The sequence below is a fragment of the Miniopterus natalensis genome, chromosome 15, assembly GCF_054644295.1.
Source record: "Miniopterus natalensis isolate mMinNat1 chromosome 15, mMinNat1.hap1, whole genome shotgun sequence".
NCBI classification, from domain to species: Eukaryota; Metazoa; Chordata; class Mammalia; order Chiroptera; family Miniopteridae; genus Miniopterus; species Miniopterus natalensis.
The window spans coordinates 31,323,224-31,338,878 of NC_142095.1; the positions used below are offsets into that span (position 1 = coordinate 31,323,224).

Here is a 15,655-nt window from a genome sequence, read left to right on the forward strand (position 1 = left end):
ATCAAAGTTCTGGGCTAAAGATAAAGATTTAGGGACTGATTACATTTAGGAGATAATTGACATATGTAGAGTGAAAAAAAGAAGTGGGCAGAAAATAGGGTCGTGAGGAACACCTACATTTAATGAGGCAAAGGAGAAGAGCGAGAAGGGACTTGAGAGAACAAAGAATGCAGAAGCCAAGGGACTTTCAGGTGAATGATAAACCATGTCAGACTTATCAGTGAAGTTATAGACTGATACCTTCCTTTGGATTTACCAATTAGGAAACCTAGCAAGAAGAATTCCAGCATCATGGAGAAGGCAGAAGCCCAATTTCAGTGCAGGGGGGCAAGTATGAAATAAGGAAATAGAGATAAGGTTAAGATTTTTCTTTTACATCTGGAAGAATGATTAAGAAGATGAGGGGGAGTTTTTGCTTGTTTCTTTATTTAAAATGATGGAGCAACTAGTAGAAGCAACCAGCAGAAAATGAGATTATAAACAGGGGGTAAAAGGGATAAAATTTTTAGCAAAGTCATGGAGAAGGCAGGAGGGAGTAAGGTCTTTTTTAAACAATATTCAGTACTCTCATCCTCTGAAAATGGAACAAAGAAAATTATGTTGAGGTAAGAGAGAGAAGCAGAATAAGAGCATTCCAAAGGCAACTGTGTAATAATAGCACAGAATCCATAAAGTCAAACATGTATTCAGGGGAAGGGTAATCCAATGTATAGAAAAAGTTTGAGAGTATAGCAAAAGTCTGACAGATAAGCTGGAACCAGGTTGTGAATAAGCCTAATGAGCAACAGTGTGTTAGAGAAGACTGTTACAAAGGAAACTGACTTTATAAGATATACGAATGCTTTTGTTTTGTTTAGGAATACTCTGAAAGCAATGTGAAAGATGCATTGATAGGGGAAAAGAACACAGGTACTACTTTTTAAAGCCATTTTGTATATTCCTCTCCTTTCATTTCCCTTTGTAACCATCCTTTCTTAATTAGTTACAAGTAGAAACTGAAGTAGATCTATTACAGAATTCATTTCATTTACTAAGTATAATAAAGATTTATGTGGCCCATCCCTAATTGTTAGATATAGCTGAGTCAATTTGGTAATGTTTCTCTCTCAAAAAAACAAAACTTTTGCAACAGCATGGGTGGACCTGGAGAGTATTATGCTAAGTGAAATAAACCAGTCAAAGAAAGACTAATAGCATATAATTTCACTTATATGTGGAATCTAATCAACAAAATAAAATAACAAACAAAATAGAAACAGACTCATAGATACAGAGGACAGTCTGACAGCTTTCAGAGGGGTGGGGGGTTGGAGGGCTGGGTGAAAATGGTGAAAGGATTAAGTAAAACATCAACAACAACAAAAACACACCTCACAGACACACACAACAATATGGTGATAAAAGGTGACATAAGGAGACTTGACTTTGGGTGGTGAACACACAATACAATATGCAGATGATGTACTATAGAATTGCACATTTGAAACCTATATAATGTTATTAACCAATGTCACCCCAATAAATTCAATAAAAAATAAAAAGAAAAATAAATAAAACAATTTCACTGAAAAAATAATTAAAAAATTAAATTACATTGCCTTTTTAAAAATACAATAGAAAGCCTCCAATGATTTGTCTCTGAGACAGTAATCTTCAATTAAAATAAACAAAAGTGTGCAAAATCACCTACCAATAAAATTTGGACAATTCAAAAAAAGGGACCAAGATAGATTGGGTACCTGCATTTGTAAACATGGAAGGATGGGACAATCACTAGTATGACTCTTTACCCTTTACAGAGTACTTTTTCAGAATCTTATTTTATTCAATTTTCACAACAATGCTATGAGATATTGTTATCTACACTTTACTCATAAGGAAACTAATTTCTGTTTGTTATTGCAGAACCTAAAATAGTGGCTGGCATATAGCAGGTCCCAAAGAAAATTTGCTGAATGGGGTGGGGTAGGGGGCTGAGAGGTTATGTAATTCTAATAGGGTCATATGGTTAATGATGGAGTCAGATCTCAACCCTAGGTCTTTGGACCCTCAATTCTATATGTTCACGTTGTTTCATTCTGCTAAAAAGACAAGAAAAGGTTTAAGATGATTGAATATAATCATAATCTGCTTTATAATATTAAACGAACTGACTAAAATTTCAGAAATACCTCCTGTCAAGCAATACCAAGGCCAGTATACTTCCTTCTATTCTTAGTCCTGCTGCATGAGCATCCTTGGAGTTCAAGTATCTGTGGTACTTGCTCACTTTATTCTCTCCATAAGTTACTCGCCCTATTCCACAGTACTTCCTCCTGCTGCACTGAAGTAGTGTCTGCAGAACAGAAAAGCCTTCTATATCATCCTCTCCTCTCTCTAAAAAGCTATGTGTAGCCTTCTAGTATTCAATTGCATATGTGGGAAGCTAAAACAAAGAAGGACAATGCCACCCAATGAGCATGCAGAAGGTCTCACAAGATTTAAAGGTATACACATAGTGTGCATGCCATTAAACACACAAAAAAATAGGATGCAACTCTCCATCCTGAGACCACTGAGTTTAACCATACCCTAACTCTATGCACTGGATGTCATCCTGAAAAAGCTGTGTAAATACAAAAATTTGGTAAATTGAGTAATTTCAAAAGTAGTGGGGCACTTATTTAAATGAATCATGTGGTAAATCCTTTTACAAAAGAAAACTTTTTTATTAGAAAAAATCATCTTCTAATTTTCTGCTGGCAAATTTATCTCTTTTTTATCTGAGTCTATCAATCTAAGTTCAGATCCTAATGCTTCAGCTTACTAAGTATATAATCTTGGACAGGTTACTACTTCCATGAGTCTGTTTATCCGTCTATGAAATGGATATTCTATCTACTGCTCAGGATCATTGTGAAGATAAAATAAACAACGGGTATGAATATGTTGTGTAAACTGTAAAGCACAGTGCACATGGCAGGGATGAAGAAATAAATGCTACTACCTTGAACAAGTCACTCTCCTTCTCCAGATCAAGATTTCCCCCATTTATAAAGTAATCCAGAGGATCTTCCAGCTCTAATAACCTAGAATTCTAAGCTATAAGCTACTGCTGCTATGAACAATGAAATTCTATGAAATCAGTATGTTTGTATTACTCAGAAACAGAACCACATAAATAAAATATTTAGCAGAGAGAAGCCTCAAACCTCACTTGAGCTTTTCCCCAAATTTCCAACTCAGATATTTTTCTAGAGCCACTCACAAGCACTGGTCCAGACCCCTGCACTTTGAATTCCCCTATCCTTCGTGAAAAGCCAAAAGTCAGACAAGAAAAGAATAGAAACAAGTGCTACCTAGCTAATACATCAGTCCAGTCTCTTCATTATTTCCCTCCCTCCTGCCACTGTACTTTCTTTATACTACCCACTGCCTGGACTGAACCAAACCTATCTCTTTTGATTCAAATTCTTCAAGGCTCAGTTCAAATCTCACTGCTTCCATTAAGCATTCCCTTCCCACTTTAGCCCATATCCATCTCTCACTCATTTAAATTTCTATAGTAATACATTGCTGTGATACAGATTAAATGATATTTGTATTATCTGGGATATAATAAAACATCGGAATATAATTGTTCAATAAATGATAGCGGTGTTGTTGCCACACCTTTAGCACTAATCACATATCCTTTAGTTCAATGCATCTTTAATGAGCATGTGAATCACCTGGAGATCTTACTCAAATATAAATTATTCAGTAGGCATAGGTGAGACATGATGATCTGTAGTTCTAAAAGCTTCTGGTTGATGCCAATGCTGTTGATCTTAGGACCGTACTATGAATACAAGGGGTAGTTTTCAGTAAGCTTTTAAAACATGTATTCATTTTATCTACCCAAATGGACAGAAAGGTCTTATAAAACAGATATAATGTTCATTTTTTTTAGCATCTACACCCTCTACAGAGAAGGTGCTCAACAAACATCTGTGGATTTGTCATATCTGCAGCCCCTAGATAATCTAGATAATCTTTAAAATGCCTGTGCTGTACTGATTTTCAAATCAAACACTGAGACAAGCCAGGATAAAAAAACTCACTTGGTCACTGGGATTGGATTCACTGGAAGGGGGCCAGAAGAAAATCTGAGAAAAAACTCACCTCTTCACCAGTGAGAGTGTAAAACACAGAAAGAAAAACAACAACAAACATATACAAACGGATGCTTGTTCCTTGTCTAAGCACAAAGATCATTTATTAAAGTGCAGTCTTAACTGTACTTCAAATTAATGTATGAGCCTTAAAAGAAGATGCATTTTCAGAATATATATATGTGTATATATCATATAATTAGTGGTTTACATATATATCAACCACTAATAATAATTACTAGTAAGGTATACAATGAGCTTGATTTCATTTTTTTAGTGAAAGGATTTCAATAATCCTTTAGTGTGCAATTAATCTAAAGATCTCAGGCAAGCAATAAAAACACATTTCAAGCAAAGCAAATGAGAGAAAGAGAGAAAGAGAGAGACACTCTCCAATTTCCCCATCAACTTGGTCAGTGGTAAGGTCCACAAATTCCACTGCCCAGTTACACTGATAGAAATTCAAAGAAATCTGCTATGTATTAAGGGTGCTCTGAGAGGCTGCCTATTTTAATCCCTTCTTTTAAATCTCCAATTATTTAAATACTTGTTAAAATCCTCTTTACTTTAGCATTCTATAATTCAGATGGGACCAATATGCTTAAATTCTACTGAGAGGGTACACTCTGACTTCCTATTCAAGTACCAGGAAAATATATTGGGCATATAATGACACCTGCTCACTGCATACTATCTAGGTAGTTTAAACTGTGAGACTAATTTACTAAAATCAGCCTCTATAGCAAAAAGCACCTTTAAGTCACTATGCTTGTCATAAGCAGGCACCTGCTCCTTAACTCAAAGGCCTTTCAATAAAGTTCTTCATCAATATTTAACCAAGATGGGTGGTTGTTTTTTTTAATTTAGAAACATTAGAAGACAAACTGCAATTCTGAGAACTGCTATTAAGCACAGAAACACAGGAGCACAGAACTGCTGTCAAGCACTAGACTTAAACTGGGTTTATGAGTTTTAATAAATCAATGTTATTACTTCAGAGAAAATCAGAAAACAGTTGGGAGTCAGCCCATAGGAAAGTGGCTTCCATTGCTTCCCTCAGAAGTCTAGTCTTCAGGGCAAGGCAAATTCTCTGTTTCATGCCAGGCAGTCTTCCTAGAGAATAACTGTATCCAAGGAAAGTTCCCAATCTCAAGCCACTTAAAGCTGGTAGAACTAAACACAAATCTACAGCAGCCTCATCATACCCATACAAATGAGTATCTTTCTACCTGTGGGTACCTAACTGGTAAATCAGACCCCAAACAAATGGCCTTCAACTGGATAAATCAGGACAAGGTGCAGGAGGATCAGATTCTTGCATAGAAAAATGAAGCACCAACATCATTCCCATCTCTCCCGTCGTTTACCTGGCCTTTCTTCAAAACTCCTCTTTTGTGATGCTTTCTCCAATAACTCTGGGCCCTCACTAATCACTCTATTCATTGAATGCCTTAACTAATAATTCTAGATTCCTTGTTGTTAACCGTTTCATGTTTCCATTTTGCATCCTAAACTTGGGTGTGAGTTCTCAATAAGGCCCCTCCCTACACTGCCTAGCCCCTAAAGGGAGCCTATTATTATTATTGCTAATAATATAATCGTAATGAAGCAATAGTGAAGCAGTGTAGTGGCAACAGTAGAGTAAGTTCAAATCCTGGTTCTGTCATTTGCTGGCTAAATGACTACGAACACATTACTTAGTTTTGCTAAGCCTCAGTTGGTGGTGAGAATTCAATGAGATATGTATTGGAGCACCTAGTACAGGTTTTGGCATTTAATGGGATCTCAGTAAAGCTTAGTTACCTTCCCTTCCCACGAACAAGCGCTTGTTGCTTTAAACTGAGTTAGAGGAATTCTCCTAGGAGGCTGTCAATGACACCATCATTTATACTCTCATACTTCCCCCATTACACTCTTGCTTGAGCCTTTGTCATTTCCTAACAAAGGTCCCTTCAGATTTTCTACTCCACCGTCTTGAGAAAAAGCCAACTACACAAGTCACCCAAATGACTCTTCAGAGTGGTCACACTGGGGGTCAGTGGGAGGGCATCTCCACATCTACCTCTCACTTCCATCACACCCACCCTGGCGCTCCCCCCCTCTTGGGCCACCCAGTGAGGAAATGATAGAGAGAGAAAAGCAGTGAAGCAGGAAATGTAGATAAACAGCTCTTGCAGTCCCTCTGTGCCTCCCTCTTGGGAGGAAACACTCGGGTCCAGTCTCCAACCTCAACTCCTGTGAGAAAGAAAAACATATAAAAACAACCCTTCCCATATTCCAGAAAAAAAGCAACCCGGATTTCTGGCTTCTTCATTTCTTCAAATCCTTCACCAGTCAATTCTACCATCACCTCCCGCCCCAACCAGATCTCTTTTTACTTGTGGCCCTTTAATGATCCAGGATATTTTGCCTCGGTTATCATCTTTCCAGCTGGAAAAAGCCACCATCATTTCCATTCCTCACACACACACCAAAACCAAAAAAATCCATAAACCTCCTCCCTGCTACACAAAATACAAAAATGTCATTATTCTTGAACAGTCTTCAGCCCTGCTGCACAGGAGCAAGCCCACGTCCCTGGGCCTCCACACCAGTGATTTGATCAATCTTGATGTCAATATTGATATCAGCCCCCATTGGGCCAGGTGAAAAATACTCCTCTCACCCTCTCCCTGAAAAATATCCATTTCCTTTCCAAATTCACTCGTGCCTCCTAAAGTAGAACCTTTTTTTTTTTTTTTTTTACTGGTTTTAAATATCCCTTCGGCTGTCTGGGGCCATTTCTACCTCATCTTTTCTGTGCCGAGGCTGAAAAGTCTGTCCCCTCCATCCGCCCCTCAAGAACAAACTCTGTTTCTTAAGACTCTTCCCTGTTGCATAAAGTAACTGCTTCTGTTACGTGTCTTGGAGGATTTGAGACAACTGAGGAAATCTTTTACCTCAGGGTTTACCTTTGCAGGTGACCAATGCCGCCTCCCACTATAAACACCCCTCTTCCCCCGCTCACCCCCCCCCACCTCCTGGCTACTGGACCACTTAGACCTTCCTTTTTATTGGTCTAAACTGTCACGCTGGCGCCCTGGGGCCATCTCCTCTGCGGCCCCCAGCTCCCCAACCCCGGGAGCTCCTAGCGGCGGGGGCGGCCGGGCACCTACCAGTCGGTGTGCGGCTCGTCGACCACCAGCAGCACCTTGGCTTTCCTGGCGACGGCGGGCGCGGGTGCTGGCGCGTCCACCAGGCCGGCCGAGGCGGCCGTCTGCTTCACGGCTTGCGACAGCGAGCTGAAGAAGCTGCTGCCCATCGACGGCGCCGAGGTCGCCTGAGGCGCGGGCTGCGGCGCCGGTGCGGGGCCCGGCGGCGGCCTCCGCTCGGGGCCCGGCAAGGTGGCCGAGGGTGCCGACGAGGCCGAGGCCGAGGCCGAGGCCGAGCCCTGGCCGGGGGGCGGCGGCGGCGGCGGCTGCTGGGGCTCGGGCCGCTGCAGGTCAGTCATGTAGCCATTGGGCAGGTTGGCGATGAAGCTGCTGTCCGACAGCCGGCGCCTCAGGAAGTTCATCATCTGGCTTAAGGGACTGGGGGCGCGCGGGGCGGCGGGCCGGGCGGCGCGGAGGGCGAGTGTGAGGCGGCAGCTGCAGGGCTGAGGCGGCCGAGGGCGCCCGGGCTCGGTGCGCGGCGCGCGAGCCCAGCAGACAGCCGCGGCGGACTGGGCCAGGCGGGCCAGGCGGCGCGAAGCTCAGCGCCGGAGACCGGGCGGGGGCGGGGCCACACGTCGCCCCGCCCCTCGCCGCAGAGCCGGCTCCGCCCCCGACTCGCCGCCTGCGCAGGGGCCGCAGCCGCGGGCTTCCCGGGTCTGCGGGCTTGGATGCTGCGCACAGCCAGGCCTCCCGCAGCCTGAGTGTGGCTCAGTGCGGAGGGCGCGGGAGCCAGTTCTGCTCCCCAAGAATAGGGAAAAGGGAGTCGAAAGCACCTACCACCTTTCGGTTGGGAGTAAAGGGCCATGTCCCACATGAGATGGGAGCGCAGGAAACTGCCCCCACTCTCTTCGGAGGGAAGAGAGGTGTTAGCCCCCCTGCCCTGAGGTGAGAGAGGAGCCATTCCCTGTGCACGCACATACACACACACATACTGTAATGAGAAAGAAAAACCACCACCTCCTTTCCCAAAGCTGGGGAAAAGGTGTCATCGCCCCAACCCCCAGGTGAGGAAGGAAAGAATAATCTGTTCCCACTCACACACACACACATCCTATAATGAGATGGGAAAGAACTTTACTCCCCCCCTTGCTCAGTACTGGGGAGATATTCACCCCACCCCCACCCCAAGTGATGGAGACAGGTCCTAGGAGGGAAGGGTCATCTCTACTTTGGGGAGGCAAGGATGAACAGATCCCCTCCACCCAGTCTTGGAAGGATGCTGTGGCGCATTTTTGGCGGCTGCACTTAAGAGTGACCCACCCAAGAGCATGTACTTCTCTCCCTCTCCTCCTCTACCAGAGAGAGGAAACCATGTGTAAGGCTAGGCCCCAACACACACACACACACACACACACACACACACACACACATACACACACACACATTACCAAATGGCATATCTAAGACTCCCCTAGCCCTTCCGTGTTCGCCTCTCTAACAGGCATTGGTGCATCTGATGTAGTACCAAGGTCATTTCTTCAAGATCTTTCTATTTGTATTTTTCCAGTTCACCCATTGGCCAGATCTGCCTGGATCTCTATGAAGACTTCTCTGATTACCACTTTCCCATGTGTACTGCCTGAATCTTGTGTGACACCTAGACCTTTGTTTTCACATCTAGTGAGATATACTTAGTCCCTGTGTTATAGTGGAACAAGACACAGCAGTTACACTTTACTTTCAGACCACTCTGGGTGATCATGAAACCTTGGGCAAATTAGCCCTCTGAGCCTCTTTTTCCTCAGCTGATAAAGGAAATAACTTTTCAAAGTTGTTACACGCAGTAAATGAGATCATGTATGTAAAGCAAATGGCACACAGTAGGTATTCTAGTAATAGTGGCTGGATTCTCACAAAGTATTTATTGGGCTGAATGGAATTAATGAGCAACTTGCCATTAATATTGGCAGGCAGTTCTTGCTTCCTACATCCTAGCTGACATTCAACTTGTAGCCTGGAGCTGCACATCCAACTCTGAGCCAGAGACCCAGTGACGTCTGAGAGGTCTCCAACCAACTATGATAATACATTGGTCTTCCCATCTACCATGTGCCAGGCACTGGTTAAGAGCTAGATAGACTGATATGAATGGGAAGTGGCTCCTGTCTATGGGAAGTTTACAGTCTATGTGGGCTAGAGGAGAGAGTGAGGAAGATAGACACAGGAACAATTAACCACAATAAGACATGGCAAATGCTATAATACAGTTGGGTAAAGTGGTTTAGGGGCACCGAGTGAGGGTTTCATTCTGCTTGTGAGGCTTTGAGATGGCTTCTCAGAGGAGGTGGCATTTGAGATAGGTCTTGAGGCAGCTGCAAGAGTTTACCAGCAGAGAAGTGGGGAAAGCACTCAGGCAGAGAAAGCCTGAAGGAATGCTAGGAAGCCTTCCCTCAATCTTACAGGGTAGGCTAAGTGTTTTATCGCCTGTACTTGGCTTTTTCATAGCCCCTCAAGAAATTATAATATTCTGGTGACTGGAATGTAAGCTTTTCAAGGATAGGGTTGTGTATTATTCATCTTTGGACCCCAACATTAAGCACAGTGCCTGGCACAGCTGTTTGAGAATCAAACTGTACTCTTACCCAACTCAGTTCTTGTGTCTATTGGAGAATAAAACAGATAAATCACACTAGAAGTATTTTTTAGAGAATCAGAGGAATCTTTCCCAAAGGCATGAATCTCTAATGATGGGATTTCAGACACCATCACTTCAATTATTTTGGAGGGTTGGGTTATCTTTTTTTATATTTCACTAAGTAATTCCCCCTACCCATTAAGCTTGTAGTGTGTGTATAAAATTTAGAAATCAAACAGTTAGCAATCATGTTTTGAGCACCTAAAAGTGCAAAGCATTATGTTAGCCACTGGAGGGTGAAGGAGATTTAAGGATGAAGAAAACTCAAGTTCTGCCCGTAAGAAGACAGCTCATAAACATGTGAACACATAACTAGCAATAGCAGAGCAGCCTGTGAGTCATCAGAAAGTGGAGCAGGCCGTGGGTGTTAAAGGAGACAGATGAAGAGGACATCTTTGGGGTAGGAAAAGATTCCACAGGAGAGGGAGGACCCAGGCCTTGTAAAATGGATGGAACTCAGATAGCCAGAACACGGTGAAGGCAACCAAGACAGAGGAGATAGCAAGATCAAAGTCAGGGAAGCTGGGCTGGATAAGTTAAGAGAATGTATAGATCTACTCCTTGAAGGCAAAGACCTTCTCTGTATTATCACTATATTTCTTGAGCCTTGGAATAGCTCCTGAATGTGGTATGCATCCAAATACTATTTGTAAGAGAGGATATTCTTGTGTGTGTGTGTTTAAGTGTTAGTGTCCATCCAGTTTTCTTTGTAGCTGGCAAGCACTTCAAGGTGAGGAATTCTGTTTTCTGCTTCTCTTGGAATGATCTACAAAGCCTAAAATAACATCCAACACATAGTGAGTGTCCCAATTTTGGATGCTAGATCAGAATATTCCCAGAGAACTGCTTAGCTATAGATGCCTTCATTGGTACAATGGAAGACCACAAGACCATTAATCAAATATTCCATTAATTTGTTAAGTTATTTTCTAGTAGGTTTTAATATAAGAATATTACTCATGGAAAAACAGGCTATTTCCTTATAAATGGGCATGGTGGTCATTAATCAGTTGTATATGATCAGAAGATTTTCATTAATTGGCATAACTGTAAAATCACATCTGCCTAAACCAAAGTCCTCCATGTTTCACTGAGTCCTTGCCAAGAAGTGTGTTTGCAACATTTAAAGACACTTTATTATAACTGGGCTTGGGCTTTTAATGAGCTGTAATGAAAGTCTTTCCCTTATCCTTACCTGTGGATAAGGTATCCTTATCTTATCTAGCTTCCTGATGCAGGGAGAATATAGCACTATTTGTCTATTTTATGTCCTGCCTTTCCCCTGGAATTGAAGGGGGTGCAGGATTTGGAAATACTACAAAATATAAAATCCTGGTGCAGTTAGGACTTTTTCTGCCTATTTCCCTCTGAGACCAGCCAGCCATTCCCCATCTCTAGGTGGAAGGCATTTCTCCCAGAGCAATCAGTGGAGGGGTGGGTCTCCCTCACCTTTTTAAATCATTCATGGGCCATCTAAGCCAACTGTCAGAATCTCAGAGGTCTCTTTCAGTTCTAGAAGCCCAGGACACTTTGAGGTTCTTCCTTGTGTAATCTTTATCTTCCCATTGAATTGTAAATACAAGTAAACATCTGGCAACTGCAGATGAAATAATCCTGTTAAAATTAAGAACCAATTTAAATGCTTCATCTACTGTCATTTGTCTCTTCCCTTGAGCAACAACAATGCAGCGGAGAAAGCTCACAGGGAGAAAGGCTGAGTACAAGACTGAGGAGAAACTGAAGTGCCTTCTGCAGACAGGACTGAAATACAGAGCTTAAAGGAAAACCTGGGGCACGGAGCACCTGGCAAAGCACTGTTGGCTGGGTATCCTCCCAAACAAGGAGGTTTGCTGGAACATGCCACCTGTGGCCCTTGCTTCTCAGGATCAGGATCCCATTCGGACCCATCAGCCCTAAAGAGCAGTAGAAAGAGTTTGGGATTCAGAAACTGTGGGTTCTAGTCCTGGCTCTCTCACTAATTGGCTTTGAGATTGTCAACAAGTTACTGAGTTTTCTGTGCCTCTTATGTAAACAGGGAAGGATAGGTTCTGCCTTGGGCCTCTCATGTAATAATATGGAAACACATTAATGACAAACTTTAACTTAGTTCCTTTTATGTATCTTGTTACCTGTCATTTGAAGAACCCTGTTGAACTGAAAGTTTGCCATCTCTATTCAGGTGGCCTTCTTGACAACTGACCCTGGGGATGCTTTCCTTCCCCAACACTTCAAATTCTCCAAAGGTGGCCACTTCAGTCGGTCCAGTTTGCTATAATTAGAAATCACACAAATATAAGTTTAACTTCTAAATCTGCCTCATGGTAACTTTAAACAAATCAAAGTTTAATGATCACCATGGTAACAATTATTATAACAACCTTAAAGGACTTGTTTGAGGACTAAATAAGATCAAGTTCATGAGTATATTTTATAAGCTGTAAAGCACTGTGCAAATGTTAGCTATTAATATTTCTGATGCCAGGGGAATCATAGAACTCACCAGTACCACAACTAAAATACGAAAAAGGACTTCCCCCACACATCCTTGCCCCAGTGCTACATACCCAGGAGAATTCATGTGAGGCATGAGGTCGACCCTCCGCAGTTACTCCCAGCCTTAGTCATACCTGTTAAAATAAATGCAGCAACCACTTCAACTAATGGCTTCTACCTTGCTGGGTAACCTTGAACAAGGCACTTAACTTATCTCTCCAGGCTTCCATTTCCTAGCCTGAAAAATGAGGGAGCGGGAGCTGAGCTGGGTGATCCCCAAGGTCTTGTGTTGTGAGATTCTTTGGGCGGAGCCCCATGGGGGAAATAAGCACCTAATGTTACCAGGCTGAACCAGGGAACACAGGGGCCGAGTCTGGAGAGCAAACACTGAGCACTGACAGCTGGTTTTAGGACGACAGAAAAAAGCAGGGGCACTCAGAAGAAACACGGGTAGCGTGAATTCTAATTCCAAGCCTTCCTCTGACTTAAGGGAGTCCGAAATGGTCCTCTTGCCAAGTCTGCCTTTCTCTGACAGTATTGGGGACACAGTCATAACTGCAACCAATTAGATGCTGAACTACATGCCAGAAACTGCCCATGTGTTATCTCATTTAATCTCCCATATGGGAGGCATTAAATATTTCTTTTTTACCAATGAAGCATTAGACTTCAGAAAGTTATACCAAGTAACATGAGATCTTAGAGCTAAAAAGTAGTAGAGCTGGAAGGCTCTGCTTGCCTGCAAAGTTCATGAGATTCACCGTTAGAATATAAGGGCAGGGCCTTTAGAAAGGTGCCATTCATTAGCAGCTTGCCTAATAAACACATTTATCAAAAACCATAGAAAAAATAATATGCCCTCCTGAACTCTCCTCAGCATCCCTGCCATCTCCCTTTGCCTCAAATCCTGCAGACACAGGAGGGTTGGCATCCTGTATAAACATTCCTGCCCCAGGAACAAGCTAGCCTCACGCAAGAAGATAGTTGATGAGACAGCCCTCCCCCCCTCCACACACACACACCCAACTCCTACTCCCACCCAGCTTGGACCATAGCTTCCCACAGAGCAGCTCTGGCCTCTTCGGATGCTTCTGCATTGGTTGTTGCCATGGTGATAGAGGAACATTTCTGTCACGCACACATGAACGGCACAGAGTGGGTTTCCCCTGCCTAGGAAACTCAGAGGATTCATCAGAAATTGTTTTCCAGCAGCATCCACACATTGCTTCACCAACAAATGAAAGAGCATCCCTTCCATTTAGCATTTGACTTAACCCAGGAACAGGCCTGAGCTTTCTGTACCAAGATGGTGCAGAAGGCAACCCCCTCCCTCCACCTCTGGTACAGTTCCTCTTCAAGGGGGCACCCTCCAGGTGGTTAAAAGAGATATTCACAAGATGCCAATGAACGAGCTGTTGTATTTACAGAAACTGGGCAGCTCCTGCCTCCCCAGTCCTTCTCAGCCACTCCCAGGTTGTGGACCAATTAGATCTTTAGCATCAGACTCATATGGGTTAATCCTCTGCCTCAGCCACTTATTAGCGAGGCAATCTCAAGCAATTTCTTTAATGAGGCTCAATTTACTTATCTGTAATGTGAGTTAATCTTTGAAGGAAACTAAATGAGAGTATGTATAAATAGTACACGACAGTGTCTGGCACATGGTAGGTACATGTTCATGATAGTAATTATTTTAAAGAAAGAAATGTAATTAAACATATGTTCTGATTTGGAGACAAGTATTTCAATCCCTAGTTTACCACATAATAGCTTAAGGGCTATATAATATTCTGAAGTCAGTTTTATTTTGAGTTTCATTTTTTCATGTGTAAAATGAACAGGTCAGGATAAGATTCATAGGCTCAGGACTTATGAGATTTTATGTGAAGATTTTATTTTGACAATATACTTATATCTCTGCTGAGAATCTGAGGATTTGGGCTAAAAAGAAAAGAAAAAGACATCCTCTTTATCAGTGAAATGGCATGAGGTACTAATGGCATTAATCTTTAATGTAAATAAATATTTGTATATTAAGAGGTACCTTCTCCCCACCCCACCCCAACCACATTGTATGAGTTCCTGTATAACTGTCCCCAGGGAAAGGTTCCTTAGTGCCAGGGCCAGCTCTGAGCAGATGGCCCCATTTCTTCTCTTGAAAATAGCCAGCTCCAGGCATGGGAGAAAAACAGAGTCATAGTCCAAGGTCAAACACTTGACTGCTGTTTTAATGAGTGTGATTCAGCCTGAAAGCCGATCAGCACTCTCTCTCCATCCCCTCCTCCTCACCCTGCACATCTGCAGAACTCCACCAAGGCTAGAGGTCCTCTGGATGCCTGAAGGCACCTGGCTGGCTTGCTGGTCCCCTAATCCTAATAAGGATGAGTCCATATTCCTATTTCTCCGTTTTTATCTTCTCTTCCCTACACTGTCAGTGTCAAGAGAATGTCTTTTCTCGTCTCCAAAATAGCATCTGGTCCATTTGAAGCAGGCTAGCAGTAGGCTCTCTGCCAGCACCCTCATTTCTTGGAAGATAGAAGCCATCTCTTATCCAATTATCTAAAAGGCCCCTTGCCTGATGATTCATCTGACCACTCTATCATGAGCCGGTCCTGGGTATCCTAAAGTCACCTTGAAGAGATCAATAGTAATGACTGCTTAACACATTGCCTTGAATTCTTACAACTCCACAAGATAGAAATCATACTCTCATTTAAACAAATGAGGAAACAGAGGCTCAAAGAGGGGAAGTGACTTCCCCAAGTTCACACAGTCTGTCACAGCAGAGCTGAGATTCAAACTATACCTCCCAATTTTAGGATGAGTAATTGAACACTCACTTCCCACTTACTTTTCTACAAGTGGGAATAGTGAATGCTTTGGAAAGTTCTGGGGCTGAGAAAGCACGGTGGCCAAGGGTTCCAGAAAATCAGCCCCTGTGTCATCTCTCATATGCCTCCAAGCCTTTGCTCACACTGTTTTCTTTGCAGCGTGGTGCAGTGGAACAACCACCAGCTTTGTGGCAGACAAAATTGTTTTGCAATCCTGACTGTACTACTTGCAGCTTTATGACCTCAGACAATTTATCAAATCTCCCTGAGGTTTTCTTCCTCTGTAAAAGTAGGGCTATCTACCTCATAGCATTGCCATGAGGATTCGAGCTAAAAGGGCCTAGCAGTTGCTAGAGATTATAACCAGCTTTT

General features: G+C 42.8%; 1 protein-coding gene across 2 annotated transcripts in view; it reads right to left on the minus strand.

The window, feature by feature from the left end:
- The window catches only part of SYN2 (synapsin II), a 124,820-nt gene extending 117,118 nt beyond the window's left edge, over positions 1-7,702 (minus strand). For both annotated transcript variants that reach the window (XM_087824632.1, XM_087824633.1), the window contains exon 1: positions 7,289-7,702. In XM_087824632.1, the coding sequence (XP_087680758.1) occupies positions 7,289-7,689 (401 nt within the window). In that variant the 5' untranslated portion in view covers positions 7,690-7,702. The remainder of the gene's footprint in view (positions 1-7,288) is intronic.
- Between the last annotated feature and the right edge of the window lie 7,953 nt (positions 7,703-15,655).